This window comes from Salminus brasiliensis, chromosome 7 (genome assembly GCF_030463535.1).
Source record: "Salminus brasiliensis chromosome 7, fSalBra1.hap2, whole genome shotgun sequence".
Lineage (NCBI taxonomy): Eukaryota > Metazoa > Chordata > Actinopteri > Characiformes > Bryconidae > Salminus > Salminus brasiliensis.
The window spans coordinates 3,021,965-3,043,861 of NC_132884.1; the positions used below are offsets into that span (position 1 = coordinate 3,021,965).

At 40.4% G+C, this 21,897-nt stretch overlaps 1 protein-coding gene across 1 annotated transcript; it reads left to right on the top strand.

Moving 5' to 3' along the window:
- Window positions 1-2,443: 2,443 nt before the first annotated feature.
- Window positions 2,444-21,421, top strand: cacng1a (calcium channel, voltage-dependent, gamma subunit 1a). Its single transcript, XM_072682803.1, has 4 exons — window positions 2,444-2,678; window positions 14,039-14,113; window positions 18,508-18,645; window positions 21,192-21,421. The coding sequence occupies exons 1-4, from the start codon at window positions 2,444-2,446 to the stop codon at window positions 21,419-21,421; spliced, it is 678 nt and encodes a 225-aa protein (XP_072538904.1).
- The last annotated feature ends 476 nt before the right edge of the window (window positions 21,422-21,897 follow it).

Sequence of the window (21,897 nt, forward strand, 5' to 3'; positions counted from 1 at the left end):
AACTTCAGTGGTTTTACAAAGCATCAGACCAAAGTGATTCCTTTTGGCTCACATTCGTTTCTTAAGACCTGCGTGAACAAGTCATTTCTTAGGCTACTTCAGGGGTGCACCAGAAATAAGGATAATAACACAGAGGATACGACTATGACTAACTGCAAGGTCAAATATATATATATATATATATATATATATATATATATATATATATATATATATATATACAGGTCATAGGCTATGTTCACTTTACGAGCCTCAATAATCAAATAATCAATTCCAGTTTCTTGCTCAGATTGGATTTGGCTACTTTGACGGCTACCTTCACAATTGTAAGTGACCTGTGTCTGTCTGTGATGTGAACCAATGTGTCCCTGAGTTCTCATAATTGGTATGGCTCAACATGGTGTCTTTATGGATGTAGTCCCACCCTGCATGTAGGGCATCCCCCTCGATCTGTGTGAGCGCAATAGCCAGAACAGGCTGGTTGATTATTGGTGTTGATTATTGAGCCGAACGCTACAAAGTATTCATGTAGGGTTTTTTCGGGTGTCCACGAATCAGACACGTATCCCTAACACTCCCATGCTTATTGCTCAGTACCTACAGGGACTTCTGTACAAACTGGTGGAGCTATTCTTTGGGAATTTGGGATGTTTATAATAAAAAATAAAACCAATAAATAAATAAAAAAGTCTGAAATAAATTTGTAGTACAGGGAAAACCAATGCGAGCGACTTCACTGCTTGGTCAAGATCATCGGTATAATTAATACTTGCTGTTTATGTGGAATTGCATGCCTGATTGGCTGCATAAGGTTAAAAACGGCAATCTAAAATACATACATTTTAATCTAACCTGTCCAGATCCACCCCTACCCAGAGCACTGGCTAGGGGACCAACAGCGTGAAGCACCCAGGAGGTTGAGTTTCTTTTTCCAGTCGCAGCAAGTTAGAAGAAGACCCTTGGGACACCATGCAGAAGGGTATGAAGGTGAAGACCATGTATGTGGTGGTCCTGGTAGGCATGGTGTCCATGTTCACAGCCGTGGTGACAGACCACTGGGCTGGGCTGAGCCCAAAGGTGGATACCGTCAACACCACGTGCGAAGCGGCCCATTTTGGCTTGTGGAGGCTCTGCAAGAAGCACATCTACATTGAGGCGGTAGAGACCTTGGGGCATGGGTGTGGACCTATCAGCCTACCAGGAGGTAGTCCAGGGTATTTAGCTCTGTGGTGGCATTTTAACTATTCTTGCAAATAAGGCTCAAACAACCCAGCAAGGAAATATCTGGTAATACTTTACTGAGTAAATATCTGGTGATACTGTACTCACTGCAGTTGTTCCTGGTTCCTTCTCATCCTTTGTCTTCTGAATCAGTCAGTTCAGTTTAATGTCTCTTTATCTCAGATGATCTATGTCTGTTTATATAATGCATTATTAACTTTAATTAACTTTAATTTTGATGTAAAGTATAAAACACACCAGCATTTGTTAGTGAGCTCCACATATGAAGATCACCAGTGCTGAAAATGCTGAGTGAAGCTCAGGAGAATCGCTTAGAGCTTATAATGGAAATGGAGCCTCTTCTTATGTGAATTTAGCTGATCAGATGATCATTAGTGAGCAACTAAAGCTCCTGCTGGTGTTAAACTGTAGTAAGTTCTTAACAGAGCTCTGCTATAGCTGATAGGTAGAACACCGACTGAGGGAGAACCCATAGTAAGATCAGGAACCTGCAGCATCTGAGCTTCAACAGAGTGGATAAATGTGGGCTCACAGGTTGGAAAACAACAGGTCACTGTTGTCCTTCTGGTTTTTGTATTAGAACGGATTACTAATGATTTTTTTTTAAGTCATTAATAACCATTAATAGATATGCTTTAATCACCTATTAGCCTTTTATTTATATTTTATTATTACATTATTGTTATTTTATAAGAGGAGACTTATTATATACCTATTTTTATTCATACCATCCTTATCTATGCATGAAATCTGATAGGTGAGCAGCCTGATAATTTGACTCACCACACACATTTATAGTAAAACCCTCCCACACCCCAGATGAGACAGCTATCACCCCCCTGCCAACCCTTCCCGAGGTGAGCCAGCCCGTTTGGTCATCAACTTTTTCTGATGTACCTCGACAGCTGCAGGCCGGACCATAGGCCCAGAGCCTCGGGGGACAGGAGTATGAAAATCTAGGCCACTGCCATTTGGCCCTCTTTCTCAGTCCACATGCTACAGAGCTATACTGAGCCTATCCCACGTCAGGACCTCCACCAGAATTGTGAGACAGAAGAGAAGCTGACCTGTCCAGATCCACCCCTACCCAGAGCACTGGCTAGGGGACCAACAGCGTGAAGCACAGAGTCTTCGATTTTTACCCCCAGGAGGTGTTTCTTTTTCCAGTAGCAGCAAGTTAGAAGAAGACCCTTGGGACACCATGCAGAAGGGTACGAAGGTGAAGATCACGTATGTGGTGGTCCTGGTAGGCATGGTGTCCATGTTCACAGCCGTGGTGACGGACCACTGGGCTGTGCTGAGCCCAAAGGTGGATACCGTCAACACCACGTGCGAAGCGGCCCATTTCGGCTTGTGGAGGCTCTGCAAGAAGCACATCTACATTGAGGCGGTAGAGACCTTGGGGCATGGGTGTGGACCTATCAGCCTACCAGGAGGTGAGTCTAGGGTATTTAGCTCTGTGGTGCAGTCATATATTCATCATTGGGACTGGCATTTTAACTATTCTTGAAAAAAAGGCTCAAACAACCCAGCAAGGAAGTGAAGTCCATGAGGCCACACAATACTCCTGAAAATGGACAAAAATCATGATCTAAAAAAAGGCTTATTCCATAAAACATTGGTTGTTATAACACTTAATATGACATCAGAACTGACATATGTAGACTTTAGGATAGCTAACATGTTGAAATAAGGCTTTTTAAATGTTTATGTAGCTTTATGTCGGTTGTTACAAAAGACTAGGGTGCAAAAGTTTTGGCACTCTTCCTTTGTCTCGATGATACCAATACACAAGCAATACCAAACAAACCACAGCAACCACTTGACAACCACCTAAGACACCATAGCAACCATCGGGGATACCATAGCAACAACTTTTGAGCAAATCCTTAGCAAACACTATATATCAACATAGCTACTACCTGTAATACTTACATTGCAATCTCTTTATAAACATCATAGCAACCACCTGGGATAGCATAGCAACCACCTAGCAAACACCATAGTAAGGATAGGATATCCATAGCAGCCAGCTAGCAACTTTAATATCCACTTAACAGCAAATAGCTGTTGTTTGAATACCCATGCTCATGCCTAGCTCCCCATAACCTGTTGCCATGAATTCATCTACACAAGAAAAAGTCAATGGCATGTCTAGAAAGCGGGACATGGAGTTTCGGATATTTTAAGGATTGTTATCCTGATGTTAATTATGCTCCTCGCTAAGTCTGTGGGCTGCTAAACGCATGATTCACGAGCGGTGTATTATTTAGGTCAGAGTTACCCAATCTGTAATGGAGCTGCAGACATCTCTGCAATGTGGAGGCACGCACTTTCCCGGAGCTATGTGCTAGCAAATGAGCAGGCTGTGTTATAGCGAACCAGTGGGCCCCTCTGGGTGGTCTAGATCCAAAACACTAGCACTAGCTACTCTAATACTGGGTAATGTATAGCTGAGGCACGAAGATCGGACACTGTAATGGTTTTGCTGGTAGACATATACTGTAAAAACTGACACCAACATATTTATAAACTGTTGCTAGTTGCACTATGCGCAGTAGTCCTAACGTCACGCAACTTCCCCCTCTAGCTAATTATGCTCTCTGTCAGAGTCTGAGCGTGCTAACCGTAATTAGTGCGTGGCTTGCGTTTCAAAACTGCAGGGTAGTTCTGTGAGCTCCACAAATACATTGCAGAGGCAAATCGAGCTTAAGTACACGGTGGATCCTTTGAGTGTATCTCTAACCTGGCTGTTGCACTCTGCCGTCCAAAAACATTGCTCAAGATAACAGCTAGAATTTTTGGCATATTCATTGGAACATACTGTTAACCTGTTACCCTAGGCCTATCCTCTTACAGATGTTAGGGTTAGGGTTTGTAAGCAAGGTTTGGACTGGGCTTGGGTTAGGTTTGGTAATAGGTTAGGGTTTGAATTGGGTTAGATCTAGGGTTTGAACTGGATTTGGGTTAGTCATGGGTTCGAGAGAGGGTTTAAGGGATTGACCTGGATTTGGGATTTTTGGGTAATGGGTTAGATCTAGGATTTGAAATGGGTGTGGATTAGGGTTTATAATGGGTTAGACTGAGGATTCAAACTGGGTTTGAGTTAGAGTTTATAATGGGCTAGACTTATGGTCTGGATCCCTTGTCCAGTTGGCTTAGCATTAGGCCTTTAGCCTAGTCTCACTTCCAGTTTCTCACGAATTAGCTATTGCATTTAGTCTCATAAGGCTTTTGTTTGTAGGCTAGGTATATATCGATATTACCCTGCTCTGGGCTAATGGGCTTTAAGACACCCTACTGCAAAACACATGTGCTTTATAGCACCATACTTATGAGCAATTCTGTTGAAAGTACAGTATTACCACCTTCCCCATAGGTGGGATTAATTTGAACAGGCTGAGGGGCTAGTTGTAGCAGCCAATAAAAAGGCTGCTAATTAATTCTAAACACAATTAACCAGACAAGATTTAGAAGTTTAACATGACTGTGGTGAGACTTGGCTTATGAATTACTTTGGGAATTCATCGAACGCTAGCTCAAAGGTTCGACTGCAGTATGGCTGAAATGCTCTGGACTTTGCCTTACTGTGTGGAATAAAAGAAGAATTCAGAGTCTCAAGGCTGGAAATCTCAGACCACACCTTCATCAGATTGTCAGTGTTTATCTGTGTGATCAGACAGACAGACAACAGCCTTAAAGCCAGTTGGAGACAGAGCCTGGGAGGCAAAACTGTGAGAGCATGTCTAATACTGACACATGAAAACTTAAATCCAGAACTGAAAGAGTGAGGATCACATAAGGAGCTAGTAGTGTTTCAACACTGCAGGATGGCCTATACTGTTAAACGTATAAGACCCTTAAGGAACTTTTGAAGGTTCTTCAGCCTGAAACTGTGGAGGAACCTTTTAAGGTGCTTTGAGGAACCATCAAGCACCATTTGTCTTCTAAAAACCTATCGAATGTTCCTGAAAGCACCTTAAGAGGTTCTTCCACAATTCCAAATGAATGAAAAACATCCAAGAGCTCCTCAAGGATCTTATCCTTTTAAAATATTTTTGTGGGTCCTTGACAAACCTCTCCTTGAGAGGTTCCCCCAAGAACTCAAATGTTCCTCAATGCTCTTATTCAGTTAAGAGTTTAAAGATCCTTGGTGAACTTTTTGAGGTTCTTCAACTTAAAACTTAAGGTGATTTAAGGAACCTCCAAGAAACCTTTTTTCCTAAAACTTTGGCAGTTTAAGAACCTCCAAAAGTTCCTCAAGGATCTTAAACTTTTAACAGTGTAGAGGTGCCTGTAAGAACTTAAGGAATTCCTCAGTCTGAAATCTGGTTCTTCAAAGAACTAATTTGAATTAAGGTTCCTAGAGGATGTTTAAGCTACTATATTTAGATACAGCTACATTTTTTGTTTTTAAGGATGGTTCATTCTAAGAACCTTTTATTAAAGGTTTCTTAACAGTTTCAAATTGAAGAACCTCCAAAACATCCTCAAGGATCGTGTCCTTCCAACAGTGTACACTACCATTTACAAGCTTAAAATCGTTGTTTTTAATAACATGCAACAAATCTGGTTGCAGATTAAATGGCAAAATCATTAAAATTACAAAATGCATGTCTTACAGAAAGATAAACTGGGCTGTAGACGATTCTAAAGGACTTTGTGTAAAGAATGTTCTTAAATATCATGTAGTAAAAATGAATAACAAGAAAGTTGTGGCCTTATTGTGCTGATCAAATCTCCAGGCAGAACATTTAGCAAAATATTAGAAATTAGGTGTGTAACGCAACACCGCTATCTGTTTCTGTATATGTTTACTGCTGAAAATATCCAAATGTGGGTGTGGCCTAAACCTGACATTGCCTTTAAGGTTTATGGGGTAATTTAAGTGGAATTTTATTATACACTTATATTTATTATACACACAAATAATTCAAGGATGGGTGAAGAAACACATGTTAAATGAATGTTCAATGTTATATATTTTTTATGTATTTTTTTTTATAATTGTTCGAGACACCAGCAGGGATCTGTCATGTGTTTTTGTGTTTTTAAACTACATTTTTTTCTAAAACTTACTTATTACAATTTGAATATGGTTTTATTTTGGAGCTCAGTGAGGCAGTGTTTAGGTTAAGTTGCTGTATATATATATATAACAACCTGCCATATTCACATTATGTCAAAAAGTATATAAAACTGCCTATTACACACTATCACCTAGAGAAACAGGACTGCCATGCCTTCAGCACAGTTCCTATTAATCCCTTCAGATTTCCAAACCGCCGGGCATAGAAAATACTGTGAGCTGGATCAAAGTGAATCCATACAGCTTCAAGAAACTCTGCCCTAACACTGTCCAATGCTGGACCTGAGGGAATATTATTTCTGTGGAGAAGGATGGACTGCCAGGACTAATCACTGCAGAAAGAAATTTGCCCCCAGCTACCTTTCCATAGCCCACCCCCACTCATTCCCAGCCGGCGCCCTATACTGCACTGTGGTGACAAGTGACTCATACACGGTTAGACGTGCAGCACCTTTAACGCATGCATATAGAATAACAGTACTGCACAGTAACAGTGTTAAATCGCTGCTATTGGCACGGCTAAATCAATGCTTTGCATTGCACTAATATACATTTATTACTTATTAATGGTATGTAATAATTAAGATAATTGAACAGTCTATTACAGTCAATGAAAGGCAAACTGGATTCCTTTGCTTGTTATTTCTCTGCAACCAATGGGTGAGAAATCATTAAACACAATGTAAAAAGGTCATTTCAGGGCATTTACACCATAAAGGAGCCCAGGAGGCCTAATAGCACTTTGAATATTAATATTATATTAATATTAAACACTGATAAACAAATCCCCACCCCTGGTTCAGTAGAAACCCATATCTAGCTCAAGCTTTCAATAGGGGTCAAAGCACCGAAGGTGCGAAACACCCTTTTGGAATTCTTAGGATTTTTGGTCAAGCTCTTGCCATTCCTGACTGTAGAAATTAGGGACTGCACCGCCACCTGTCGCAGCTGGAGTCTGGCACTGGGGGCACCTGTCCAGAAAACTGCATAGGGTGGCTATTTCTGGGGTGCCGGACAAGAGGAATCCCCAAAACAGCTGTAGTGAATTAACATGTTGAACACCTGCTGCTCTAAACCTGACACACTGACAATGAGCGAACACAGGAAGGTATTTATTATGTTGCAATTCCTGCTAAAAAGGCAGTCACGGTTATTCCTGTGTGACAAATCCGCTGCATTCTTTGTTAGTCTGTTTTTTTTTAGAAGTTACATACACAAGGGCCTACAACATGTCATCTGCTAATAACTTAGTTAGCTAGGGTGCCACAGCGTTTTTTAATACAAGTCAAAGTATGTGATCGTAGTATTTTGGATGCTTTTTGCCACCTGTTGCGTTAATACTGGGAGACTGAGAGGTAATATGTTGATTTTAATTCACTGATATTATGAGAATGTTAAGCAGATAATTGCCTTGAGCTTAAAAGTACATATCAAAGGAACAGTTCTTCGTAACTATTTTAAAATCAGAACATGACCTCAACCTCCATTTGATAAGCTATCTCTAGATAGTTCTTATGGCAACTGACTTAAACAATATGAAAAACACAATATCTACAATATATGTAATATGTGTGTATCCCAGCTACTAGCCATCTTTTCCAGAGCGACTTACAAAAGTGCTTTGCTATTTACCCAAGAAAAACCTCAGCTAGTTAGAATAGACTAGTAGTTCAAAGATGCCTCTAATCTTAGACTCCACTAAACACAAGTCAATAAGGTGACCATAGTACTCTGCTATTCACCCAAGTCCTCTCAGAAGAGGAGTGTCTTCAGTCTGGGTTTGAAGACAGCGAGTGTTGGACTCTGTTCGGACACCCAGGGGAAGCTCGTTCCACCACTTCGGTGCAGGGATAGCAGGTCGAGCCGAGCCGTACTTGAGGCTCGAAGGGCTCTTGGTGCGGATCGGCATTTGACCATCGCCATCCAGTACGGAGGGGCTGGTCCATTCCTGGCTTTGTAGGCCAGCGTCAGGGCTCCATATAGCTCTCTCTCTCTCTATATATATATATATATATATATATAGAGGTTAGGTCCCAGATGCAGTTTTACAGGCCCACTGTATTTACTACCCTGTTACCCTGTTATTTTAGCTTAGATTAAAAGACATTTTTGCATTTTTGGTGGACCTAATACGCTCTCCATCTGATTGACTGGTTCATGGCAAGGCCCTTAGCATAGCATAGCATATTTGTGTTTACTGATGAACATCCTGGGCCAGAGTATCAGAAAACGAAGGAAAGTAAATAGTAAAAATAAATTCTCAGAAGGTAGGCAGTTCTTCTTGGTCTACAGCTTGAATGCAGGTGTACGTATGTTTTGGGGGGTGTAACTATTAATGAGTCAAGACTGTGATGTAACAGTTGTGGAGTTTTGGAACTGGCCTGTTTTCTAGCTGCACTTCCAGCTGTTTTTTGAAGGACAAACATCAGTGTTTGAGGTTCACAGTTTGTCTCTTCAACTCGCATTATTTAACCATGCCAAGATTTTTCACTGGCATCTTTGAAAACGGCTAGAATAGAGAATAAGCCACTAACCCAGGGCAACGGCTTATCAGGCGTATATGTTACTGACTGACTTCATTTTCCAACCTCTTGGTAACCAGATCTGTTCTCGTAACCCTCGCCAGCCCTGCTGCTTTACTATAATTGTTTTACTGCTTAGAAAATAAGGCATGCGTGAGGCGGCAATACAACCGTGTGGCCAATGAAAGACAAATTTAGTTTGGGAAAATAGTCAGCTGTCTGGAGCGAGAGGAGGGAGGGATTTTACAGCTCTAAAGCTTACAGTCCCATGCTGAGTGACAACCACACCTGAGCAACAGCCTTCTTCATGTTTGGCTCAGGCACTCCAGCCAAATTCAAGTCCTGCTGTGGTGGTCTCAGTTTTGGCCCAGCGGCTGGTCCTGTTTTTGCCCAGTGGTCCAACACAACAATGTGCTCCACCGAATTGGCCTAGTGGAGGCTCTCTGATGGCCCAGTGGAGCTCTGTGAAGACTCAAATCACTGGCTGCCTATAGCTCCTAGAGACTGGCCCAGTGAAAACATTCACACCATGCCAGAAAATTTACCAGAGCCTTAGTTTAAGGATATTCAAGGCTTAGCTTCAAACTGTAATATTAATATATATTAAGTTGATATTTAATTGATTGGAGTAAGAGATTTGTCCAAGAAATGTAAGAATGATGGCATTTCTGCTCATAACAATACACATACATTTCTGTAGAATAAGACATGCATAGATATATTAAAACATAAAAAGGTCATTGACAACAAATGCATGAAATATTTAAAAAGCAATAGCTTATTTGAACTAGTTGTAGTAATTATTATTATTTTTAATAGCCTAGTAATAACTTAATTCAAACTAGTTAATAACCTAGTTACTATGATGTTAGTCATCATAATTGGCCAAGATGCCTCAATGCAAAAAGTCAAAAAGTCTTTAAAGTTATTATTGTTTAGTTTTAATGATAACCTAGTAATAAAGTACTTAATAACCTAATTATTACTGTATTAGTTATTGTGATTGGCCAAGTCACCTGAACCACAAACCAGAAACTGTCCACAGTGTTTCTGAATCTTGCTGTTGGTTTCTTGCAGTGAATCATTTGGAATTACTCAGTTTAGCGTATTTTCTCTTCTGCAGTTTTGTTGGCAATTCATTTCACTCTGGGATAAGAAAGCCTTGTACTGACACATGTTCACACCAGCGTCAAGAGAAAACGTCCATAATTGACTCTTTTCAATTTTAAACCTCAACTGAAAGCTGACTTCCCCTCGAGGCACTAATACAGCACTGGGGTTTTTTTTTTAACCTCCAAACAAATGAAGTTTTTTTATTATAAAGTTTCATAATTATTTGCCCAGAACCACAGAAAACCCACAGGACTTTGTCTCCTTCCTGAAAAGCTGGGGTTTTGGAGATAGGCCTCCTAACAGAAACAATACAATGTGTGCTGAAGAAAGCCTTGAGTGAACTCATAAGAAACAGACTCCAATTTCTCCAATTTAATAACTCTAATAAAGGCAGGGTTGCGAGGAGCCTCTATTACTGTTAGGACAGATGAATCACACTTTAGAAGAGTGTTATATTGCTATAGAAATGTTTCTGACTATAGTTGCAATATTGCACTGCATATCTGTCTGATATTCTGTGTTTTTAGGGAATGCTACGCAGTTCTACAATTATAGTTTTTATTATAGATACCATATCTACTACATAGCTCCCCATTTAAATGCATTCACTATAATTTATATTGGACAAAACAGCTTCAAATGCATGGAATGCCTTAAAATAGGAAATATGTGGCATACATTTGAAGCTTTATGCAACAATTTGGGCAGCCCTGGTTATTAATATTGGGTTTTTGTTTCTTATTTTTTTGCAATATGTTAAACTAAGCATAGCCTGTATAGAATGTGCAGAAGAGGATGTGACTTCTTTACATACTTCTCAAGCAACAACCCTTGTAATTTGATCAGGGGTGCCCAAAAGCCTTTGCTCAAGTGTTGTATTTTTTTGGTCTGAAATAGCAGTACCACGTGGTGCCACACCCAACAGGTGTCATCTCTATGCAGAGATGTGAGAATAAGATACGCCGCAATTCAAACCATATGTGGTTCCTGGGACTATACAGAAAGCGTACGCATCATGGGGAAGTGCTGGATATTAATAGCTGCATTTTATTAAGTTGATGCATTGGAATTCTGTTTGCAGGATTGCTCGAGTGTAGGTCCGGTTGCAATGTAAGCTGACACTATCATAAACTACCATTCTTAAAAGGTTTCTAGGTTGAATATAGAATTCTAAGGAAATTCTAAGGAGGTTTTTTGAACTTTTGTTAAAACGACTTTATCACGACATTATCACAGTTTTTCAGACATGATTTCATAAAACCATCCTTGGAAAATTTGTAACAAGCATGATTCGTCTATTGTGACACTACACAATCCACACTACCTTTATTTTTAAGATATGAGATGCATAAATATGAGATGCAAAAGAGGTTGGTAATGGTCAGAAACTGGTTCACTACAATATATATATATATATATATATATATATATATATATATATATATATATATATATATACATACTTAGATGTCCATTACTTTTTCATCATTTTCAGGGTGATTTTCTTTTCATAAGTTCAACAGAATTGTATCATGCAGAGAATATGAACAAAACAATAAATAAAAATATGTAGAAAATGGATATGGTATATATAATTGAATTTTCCTGTGTAAATATGAATTAAATTTTCATATTCATTCATATTTATGATATGATGTTCTTACTGACTTCATTAAGAACTGTGCTAAACTAATGCTATAGTTATAAATATAGTATATCTACAAATATTATAAGAACTATATGCATTTATTTGTTAGTTTAGTTACTTGTAGTTACTTGTAGTTTATTTGTTAGTTTAGTGTAGTTACTTGTTTTGATAGCTATTTTTATTTGTATGGTTTGGTAACATTTACAAAATATTTACCAAAAGTATATTTATATTGTATATATGTTTACAATAAAAAAATACATACAAAATATATACAAAGAAAATTAAAAGTAAATTGTGATAAAACCATACATATATTAACATTGTATTAAGATAGTATATGTTAAATGCTAACATATCTGAGTAGTCTCTGGCAAAACAGAAATACACACTGCATGTGTTGCCATCTATTGTAAATATTTTGTAATTGTTATTGACCAAAATACAAAAGAATATAAGCACAATTAGCTTATGGTTCTAAACCTCAATGACTTATGAATGAACTTTTTCCAACATTTCAGCATTCACACGCTTCAGAATAAAGTCTCCACCACTGACTGATGACCGATTAAATATTTACTTAATAACTGATTATTAAATTATGTAATTGCTACAAAACATCTCACATATTAACTGCTATTAATATAGCATATATTGGGAAAATACACATATACACATATATTGGTCAATACACAGCAAAATTGTCTAGTAGTAACAGTCTCTGGCAAAATCTTGTTGCCATCTTTTGTAAATATTTTGTAATTGTAATTGACCAAAATACAAAAGAATATAAGCACATGTAGCGTTTTATAAAAAGTAATCTCCATCACCGTTATGCCAGATGATATATTATTATATACTGCTATTAATATTGAATATATTGGGGAAATACATACTGTACATACACATATATTGGTCAATACCCAGCAAAATAGTATTGCAATGTTCTATTCAATTTCAATTTATACATTTTGTACAATTTATACATTTTGTACAGATGCTTTATTTAAAAGTATTTCTAGATTATCAGTATTAGTTGTATTAGGTTTGTACTTTTAGTGTTTGAAGAACTTCACCCACATGAACAGACAGATCTGATCTAACTTTTATGTTGGATCTATCTGTTTGACACATAATGGCTGGGAGAGCTTATGCATATAATGCAGTCCATGGGCTGAGACTGTTGTATCAGCACAAGATCTCCAAGGAATGCATACTTTGTCATCTGGCTCAGCATGAAAGGATGGTTCCAGCAAACCCCATTTGTCTGTAGCGATCAAGTTCTCAGATGCAGCATCGAACAGCGTAGCTTCAATAGCTCAGGTTTAGTGCTTGTCAGCAGTCCTCCATTAGGCCCTTCATGGATCGACATTTGAAACAAGTGGATGTTGATAACTTTCTCAGCTGTGGCGTCAAAGGTTTGTTGTCTTTGCTGCCTGTATTTCCCAGCTTTAACACACCTGAACCAATGCATAAAAAAGTTTGGGCAATGGGAGTGGAACCCCAGATTTGGTTGTAAGAACCGAGACTGTTAGTCGCATTGTCACTGTCTTATCAAGACTATTGGAAATTGCCTGTTGTCCTTTCTATTTTTTGGAAATTTCATGAAAATAGTCCAAAATGACAGCCTAGAGTTTTGTTACAATGATATATAATATATGGGCCCTGCAAGAAACATGTATCTACAAAATGGTGATTGGTCAATGTCATTTTGGAGCATTTCTATTGGACCATCTATTGGCTTTGTGGACACCCCTTCTAATGAATGCCTCCATAGCTGACTCAGATGTGCAAATGCTCACACAGCTGTAGAGAGGTATTACAAATAGAATAGGACTCCCGGGAGCAGATAAACCTGAACCCATTGGCACCATGCTGCCTAATGCCAGCGTAGGCTAGAGGGGTGTAAAGCCCCCCAGCATTGAGGAGCTGTGGAGCAGTGGAAGAACTGTATTCTCTGGAATGATGGTGGTTGAGCTCCATCCAGTACTTTTGGGATGAGTTGGGGGAGTTGGGAATGATGAAGTTCATTCTAACCTCACTAATGCTCTTGTTGCTGAATGCAATCAAATCCTCATAGCAATGCTCCAAAATCTAGTAGAAGACCTTCTCCCCTGGATAGTAGAGACATTTACTCCAACAAAAGCAGGAGAAACTCTTGCTGAAGGCCCTTGACAATGACAATGAATGAACGTGTCATCAGTTACAGGTTGATGTGGTATTAGAATCGTTTAGCGCCTGTCCCGATACAACACACCTGACTCAAATTATCCGCTCCTTATGAGGCCCTTCATGAATTGAATTAGCCGTGTTGCAGGGAAACCACACAAGACTGAGATGAAGTACCTCTCCTAAATGAATCCCATGAATCTGCCCAATTGTTCACAAACCCATGTTAAATTCCTCTCGATTTTGTTCCTACAGAGGTCAACTGCTCCTACTTCAGGCACTTCAATCCTGGAGAAGACTCTGAGATCTTTGAGGTTAAAACACAAAGAGGTAAGCAAGTGCACATGGTAACAACAGCTGTCCACTTCAATCTCATTTCTGAATGAACGGGATGTATAGACAAGGTCAATCAACGTCTGATCCACTAGAACCTGAAATCTCTGATCTCTATTCCCATCATGGAGTTGTCAGGCTTCGGCACCATTTCTCAAATATTAGCTGGGCTTGGGTTTGAATTTCAGATTCATGTTCCAGCAATTCTGGCACTGTCATTAATAATCTGGAGTCGTATTCAGTTGTTGGGTGGTGGTGGTGGTGGTTAGAATTGGACAGTTTAGAAGTTTGTTGGCCTACAGTCAGGTTAGGACATAAAAATCAGCACCACGCTGCCTAATACCAGGTGTGGGCTAGTAGAGGGGTGTAACACCCCCAGCATTGAGCTGTGGAGCAGTGAAAGAACGATGGTGGAGCCTCATCCAGTACTTTTGGGATGAGTTGGGGAGTTGGGGATGAGGTGAGGTGGTGCTCATTTAACAATTCTAACCTCATTAACTTGCTCCAAATTCTAGTAGAAAGCCTTCTTTCCTGGATAGTAGAGACAGTTGCTCCAACAAAAAAATCATTAATACCCTTGATTTCAGAAGAAACAAAGAACAAGCAGGTGTCCCAATACTTTTGTCCAAATAGTGTACTTAAATGCGTTTATATGTAAGTCCATAAATAGGTACTTCGACAGGTTGTCGTACTTATTAAACTACTCTTTTATGGTTCTGCACTCGGGCATCATTTTAATTTCTATGGGGTTTTTATGTTATGTGGAAGTTCCTAATACTTTTAGAAGGTTCTCATTTCCAAGAATCGCTCTCTAAGCATCTGTCAATTAAAATATTCTTGAGGAAATCAATGCTCAGAAAAAATAAAGCAAAAGGGATTATCTGACAGGCTAAAACGTCATTCTGAGGTCTTTACGTAATTGATTTATGTAAAATGATCAAGCATTTATGAAAGTATATCTTATTTCATCAAACCTGTTTATTTAGGTCAGTGGTCTTGCTTCTGGAGAGCTACCCTCCCTTTGGACTTTGGATCCAATACTAATCTACCCCACCTGATTCAACTAATCATGGCCTTCAGTCGTCCCGGATTGGTAGAATGGGGTGTGTTGCATTTGGGTTGGTGCTGAAACCTGCAGGAAGGTGATTCTCGAGGAGGAGGGAAGAAGGCCACTCTTTCAGATGCAATGAAAAATTCCCAAATTAATTTAAATTGCACTGATATTTTAATTTTGCCCCCATTTTTGAGTGAAAGCTGGTTCTTTTCTGGCATTGCCCCTTTTTCTGCCAGCTAAACAGTTTAAAAACGTTCTGCACTTTTAAATGGTTTTGTCACACCTGCTTTCAGTGAACCAGGGATAGGACTGGTGTCTTCTTTCAAAGTTGAGTTATAAAATAACTCAATTCTGGGCCTGAAAAAAACTCCTCCCTGACTGAACGTCCTATAAATTCCATCTTTACCTAATTTCTTATAATTTATTTACCCTTTATTTAACCAGGTCAGTCCCGTTGAGACGCAATGGTCTCTTTTCCAAGGGAAGCCTGGCCAAGACAGCAGCCTAAAGCATGAGTTCATTCACAATAACACCAAGTATACAAAATACAATCTAGTTGGATCAATAGGGTTCACATGTCTTTAACACAATGCTCCACCACCCCGTCACCTCCCTTTAAACCCTGTCATATAAGATTCCTGGCTCACAAAGCAGAAGCCACCTGAATTCCAGCCCCCATTTCTTACAGTCTTCTCCCAAATCATCATAAGCTGAAGGCGTGGTCCGAACTAGCAAAATGACCTATTATCAATCTACCTTCGACTAGGTTGCTTGTTTTTCTCTATGTGAGCCTAGTGACTGATCGTAAGTTGTCTGCAGCCCGAAAGGGGATTTTCAACAGAAGATTTAGTGCTTAGTGTAACGTAGCAGTTCATTTGTCTCCTGAACACTGTCCCTAAGAGATCCCGGCATGAACAATCCTCATGCTTGAGCGAAGGGTGTCGGAGGAATTCAGGGTGATGGAGGTTGACCCTGGTGGTTAGGACACTGCTCTGCCTCCTTGATTATTCAATTTGCTCCTATTGTCCCAGCAGACTCCTTACAGCAGACTGGGCACATTGTGGACCATCTGAGCATGTCCTGCAGCGTGTGTATCACAGAATAGCGGCATTTCAGTGTGGCTTGAGAGGAGGCCTGTCAGAGATGATCATTTTTTTGATTGAAATGTGGGCATGATTTCCACCAGAATGAAGCGCTTCACAACGCAGTTTTGTCCTCCAGTTTAATTCAGACTTTTTTTACTTTTGGAAATGATGTAATGTTTCTTATTCAACTGGAAATGATCAGAGAGCAGGAATTCACTAGTGCCCACGGCAGGCCTGAGAACAGTCCAGATTCAGGCTATAAGCTGGGGCACCATTGTGAATGTTATCAGTCATGTCCCCCCGGGGTCGCCAGGTGTTTTGGACCAACCCTGGGATCTGCCTTGGGATCTGGGATCTGCAATCTCAAGCCAACGACATCTTGATACTTTCTTAGTGGTCTTCTGAGATTTCTTCTTCTTTCTCCCATGACCAAGTGAGGTATCTGCACTGCAAAGTGACAGACCTGCAAAGCCAGGATAGCTGACCTTCACAAGCCAACACTAGGCTCATCAGACTTTCTGGTGGCCGCTGTTTTTAGGCTCCTCGTACGTGGCTCTCTCCCACTCGTCGGCCTCCTCCATGTTCGTCCAATGGTTCTTCCCAAGCAGAGGAACTTGCCTTGATGAATCGGACCACAACACAATATCAGGCTGCAATGTGGTCTTCACCTACCAGTTTTGTGAACAGTAGCCCAGTCATTTTCTGCTGTTCTGTTGGTGGTGGTTCAATCCAATGGTGTTCTTGACCATTCTTGCTTTCCAGGATATGTTGAGGGCACTGCAGATTATTTCTGCAGTTGTCCAGATCTGTGGTTCTGTGTGCAGGCCCTGACCTGCACATTTTAGTGTTTACCCTGCTCCCAACACACTTTGTCCATGATAATCAGCTAATTAAGCCCTTCCTGAGTTGAAGGTAGTGGGCTAGAGCAGAACACCACTAAAAATGCTGGACCAGGTCCTTCCAGGACCTCCAGTGTTGAGGACCACTGGTCCAGAGAACCTGGTCATGCCACCAGTGATGGCGACCATCGTCGAGAACTCTGGGACAGCAGCTCAGAATGTGCTGTAGAGTACCAGTCTTCTTGCAGAGGGATCGAGCCGTGCAAGATGGATGGACTGGATGAGGAATTGGACCAGAGTAGGCCTTGGAGTAGGCCTTGGCCAGTGCCATCGAACTGTAGCCCACTTCAATCAGGCAAAAATATCTGACTGATGTCATGGATTGGTCTGCTGGGCAAAAGCTGCAAATCTGCTCTGTTGGCTTGCGGGACGAGGCGCTGTGAAGCGTGCGACTTGTCTGTCATCCCCAATCTGACCTCATCTCCCCTGCCTCTGCTGAGCACATGAGCCACTTGGGTCTTATTTTCTGCCCTCAGGCACTGCCTGCCTTAGCCCTCCAATATGATTCCACTAAAGCTATATGATTGTGGTATAGCTTGTTAATGTGGTGCATGAATTATTCATTGCGCTGAACTTTCGGGACTCTTTGAGGAGTCTAGCAAACAAAGTTAGGGTGCACTGATAGATTACATAACCAAACCAAAGGCTGAACATTTAGTCTACAATCAATATTCAGACATACTGTCCCATAACAACAACGAATGTCAAGGTCTGTAGACAGTAGACAGTAACTGAAAGGTCGGTGCTTGCAGTCAACATTAGTGTGAAGCCCTGAGCAACGTTCACAAGGTCCAAACTGTGATGGCTCGACGAACTGGGTCCGAGCATCTCCAATGAGCAGTGTTCCAAGACAAATGGGACAAATAAAAAAATTGGCAACAGGGTGTTGGGTGTCCAAGGCTAATTGACTTGTGAGTCATGATGGCTTTCCCATCTGGTTGGAACTGACAGATGAGCTACTGAGTCTCAGAAATGTTTATGATGGTTACAGGACAAATACATTATTTGGACAAATGTATTGGGACAGCTGTATTAGTGAGGCCAGAATGTTGGATGATCACCGTCCCACCTCATCCCCGACTCCTCAACTTAGGATGGAGCACCAACCATCATTGCAGAGAACAGAGTTCCACTGCTACACAGCTCAATGCTGGGGGGCTGTAGGGGCTCAATGCTCTGCCGGCAGACCATAGGCTTTTTATGGGGTTAATTATAACTGCTGTGTTTGTAATGTCACTTTAGGTTGTATGGAAGACTAAGCATCTGACTGTCCTTTCTAATATATAATTAGAATGATTGATTGATTAATACTCTATGATTGATTAATCCTGACCTCACATCCTCTCTTCACAGAGTACAACATCTCAGCAGCAGCCATTGCTGTTTTCAGTCTGGCCTTTATGATTCTGGGAAGTCTCTGTTTGCTGGGCTCCGTGCGGAAAGGCAAAGACTATCTCCACAAACCAGCCGGCATGTTTTACGCATTTGCAGGTAGGTCAAACTTAGTCTTCATATCTGGAAATGCCTTTATATCTAATGCACCAAGGGAAAGTGTTATTAACGTTATACCAAGCCACAGTCCTGTGCTAAAGGTCTTGGAACATCTTAGAACATTTCTGCTCCGCCCCCTCATCATTACCACCACATGTGCCTTGTTTAGTTCTGATGCTGTTTGTATGTACTGTGCTCTATGTATTACTTCCTTTGTATCCCTTGCATTATTCGCAACATGACCTCTATCTATACTGCCTGCAGTCTGAATATAGCTTATGAGCTCTGCATTAGGCCGCTGGAGCTCAAAGACCCAGTAGAGAGATAGTTACAACAGTTAGCAGCTCCTGATTCTAATTTATTTATATTATAACAAGTATATATATATATATATATATATATATATATATATATATATATATATATATAACACGTAATAAACAATAGCAAGTGGAAAAGAAACAGTACACGTAGCTGGCAGTGTGGAGAGAAATTAAAAATGGCAGAAATGAAAAGTTAAGTAAACTACACCTCGGCCAATTCCGATCACATCAAAAATGTCATCTGACTTCGTAGGGAGGCCCTGCATGGATCGAGTTACAAAAGCAGTGTTGCTGCCATGGGGACCTAAGTTTGAGTCCCAGGCACACATCGCCTATGGCTGTGGTATCCTGGGACTATGAACTGTGCTCCGACTGGCTCAGGGGGACGGCAGGATCCCTGTCTCCCCTACTGCTGAGTGACGTCCCAGACAATCGGGGTGTCTGCTTGGTCCCATAGACGGAGCTGAGGAGCTTCTCCTCTGAGCACATTCTCTTTTTTCCTCTTTTGTATGAGTTTATTAAATATTTTGCTCTGACAGAACAGACTGATAAAGCAACTCCTGACAGCACTTTGCTTTTCCTCTCTAGGTACTTGGGCTCACAGTACTGTGCAAAAGTCTTACGCCAGTCAAAAGAATTCAATAAAACTGTTTATCTGGTGTACGTTTCCCAAAAACTGTCAATCTTAAAGAACAACAAACAAACTAATGAAGAACATGAGAAAAAAGTGTGTCCTGAAGGGTTCGTAAACCAAAACCTGACAAATTCAAAGAGCATCTTTGTGGACCTTGAAACTGTGCGGCCAGTCAAACCTCAAAATATCAATTCAGCTCTGTCAAAAACATAGTATGTCTTCATTATCACACCCAAAAAACTAAATATTGTCAAAAACAATATTATTATATCGACTCTCAAATCTGATTGGCTAAAGGGGTTTTCTTAGCTCTTGTAAAATACTCAAATACACACACATGACCAGAGAAACCAACTAAAATATATTATATAAAGCTACAAATTATTAAATTTGTTAAACTATAATAAACTACAAAAGCCAGAAATTTATAAAATTAATAATAATAATAATAAAAATTATTATTATTATTATTATTATTATTATTATTATTATTATTAGTTGTGGTCAAAGTAGTAGTTTTGCTTTTGATGTTATTGTATTTAATGATGTCTTATTTATTTATGACAATTATAGATCATAAAAATTATTTGTATTATGTATTATGTTTGATAATACAAATTATATGTGTTATTATTGTTCCTCCATTTATGGCAATAAAACAAGTGGATCCCTCCCCCAGAAATACCCAGCTAACATGTCCATGTGGGGCCTGTATGGGTAGCCCGTTTGGAAACCAGTAAGTTTTGTCTATGGGTTTCAAGTTGACCCCATATATGGATACCAACAAGAGTCAGTAATGGGACCAGGAGTTAAACATGGGCTCCATCTGTGTTGTACACTGCATACAGGGGCCTAGATGGGACCATTGTGAGATTAAGGTGGGCTGTAATGATGGGGGCCCTTCTACCTAGTTGGTCGACATACCTAGTTGGTGCATAGTTCATTGGTGTTGATCATCCTCTAGTCTATCATCAATGCTCTCAGGACGCTGTTGGCTGGATATGTCTGGTTGGTGGGTTATTCTCAGTCCAGCAGTAATGTTGAGGTGTTTAAGCACTCCAGCAGCACTGCTGTGTCTGATCCACTCGTAACACACAGCGCAACACACACTAATAACACACCACCACCAAGTCAGTCAGTGTCACTGCAGTGCTAAACATGACCCACCACCCATATTCTACCTGGGACTGAGTTCATTCCAAACCAAGGGTGGTTATAATATTTTAATATGGCAATTTGCAATTTTCCAATAGAATAAGACACTTTTATTCTGTGATCTATGATCTATGATGAATTGATCTGGATTAAGGGTACAAAGGATTTGTGTACAGGGCTAGGGATGAGTCGGTGCAAACTGTTAGGGTGGCAATCTATCCGCTCTCTCTGTTTCCAAGTCTATTTTTAAACTCACCATGCCTCACAGTTCCCTCTGCAGCGAGCGCTCATGTTACGCATGTGTGATGTGGGTAAAACTTCTGGAAGGTGGAGGGGAAGTCAACGAGAAAAAGGAAATGGAATTGGTTGGCAATTTAACTTTAATTCTCTACTTACCTCCTCTTTCTCTCTCGTTCCCTTCATTTGCCCCGCAGGCCTGTGCGCCATCATCTCAGTGGAGGTGATGAGGCAGTCAGTGAAGAGGATGATCGAGAGCGAGGAAACCATCTGGATGGAATATTATTACTCCTGGTCCTTCGCTTGTGCCTGCACAGGCTTCGTCCTCCTCTTCCTCAGCGGCATCGGCCTCCTCCTCCTTTCCATGCCCCAGATGCCCCGTAACCCCTGGGAGACCTGCATGGACGCAGAGCCTGAACAGATCTAGTAAAGCCAGCCGTGAAACCTCCTGTTGCACTGCTATCAGCCTGTCGCTGATTACAGCACCGGCATGGAAACAAGAAGCTCAAGAAGATTTTTTTTCTCTGTTTTTGTTTTGGGGGTGGCAAGAGAACAGCATCCTGTTTTGAGAGTGTGCTAGTACTAACAAGTCATTACAGGGTTCTAAATATGTGCGTTCTGGCTGCACAGCTCAGTCAAATCCTCTGGTTAACCTTGACTTGTGTACATTTGCTCAGTGCGAGACTTACTGAATGGGGGGGTTTAATTGCCTTGGTTGTCTTAAAGTGGAATTCCACTGATTTTTTTTTTAATCTCTCAATCTCAATTCAATTGGTAAATAGTTCTAGGGAAACTTCTAATCACAGTTGTTCACAGTGGTGGAGAATGGAATCAGACGTCTGAAAAGTTTAAAGCCTCTAAAAGCTCCTTCACAGAAAATTATAACATAAGACATGATTATAA

Bases quoted from the DNA above. Each gene is read 5' to 3' on its own strand.
- cacng1a (XM_072682803.1), top strand. From the start codon at position 2,444: ATGCAGAAGGGTACGAAGGTGAAGATCACGTATGTGGTGGTCCTGGTA. The intron at 14,114-18,507 runs GTAAGCAAGTGC...CTCTCTTCACAG, and splicing joins TGAGGTTAAAACACAAAGAG to AGTACAACATCTCAGCAGCA. The intron at 18,646-21,191 runs GTAGGTCAAACT...TTTGCCCCGCAG, and splicing joins CATGTTTTACGCATTTGCAG to GCCTGTGCGCCATCATCTCA.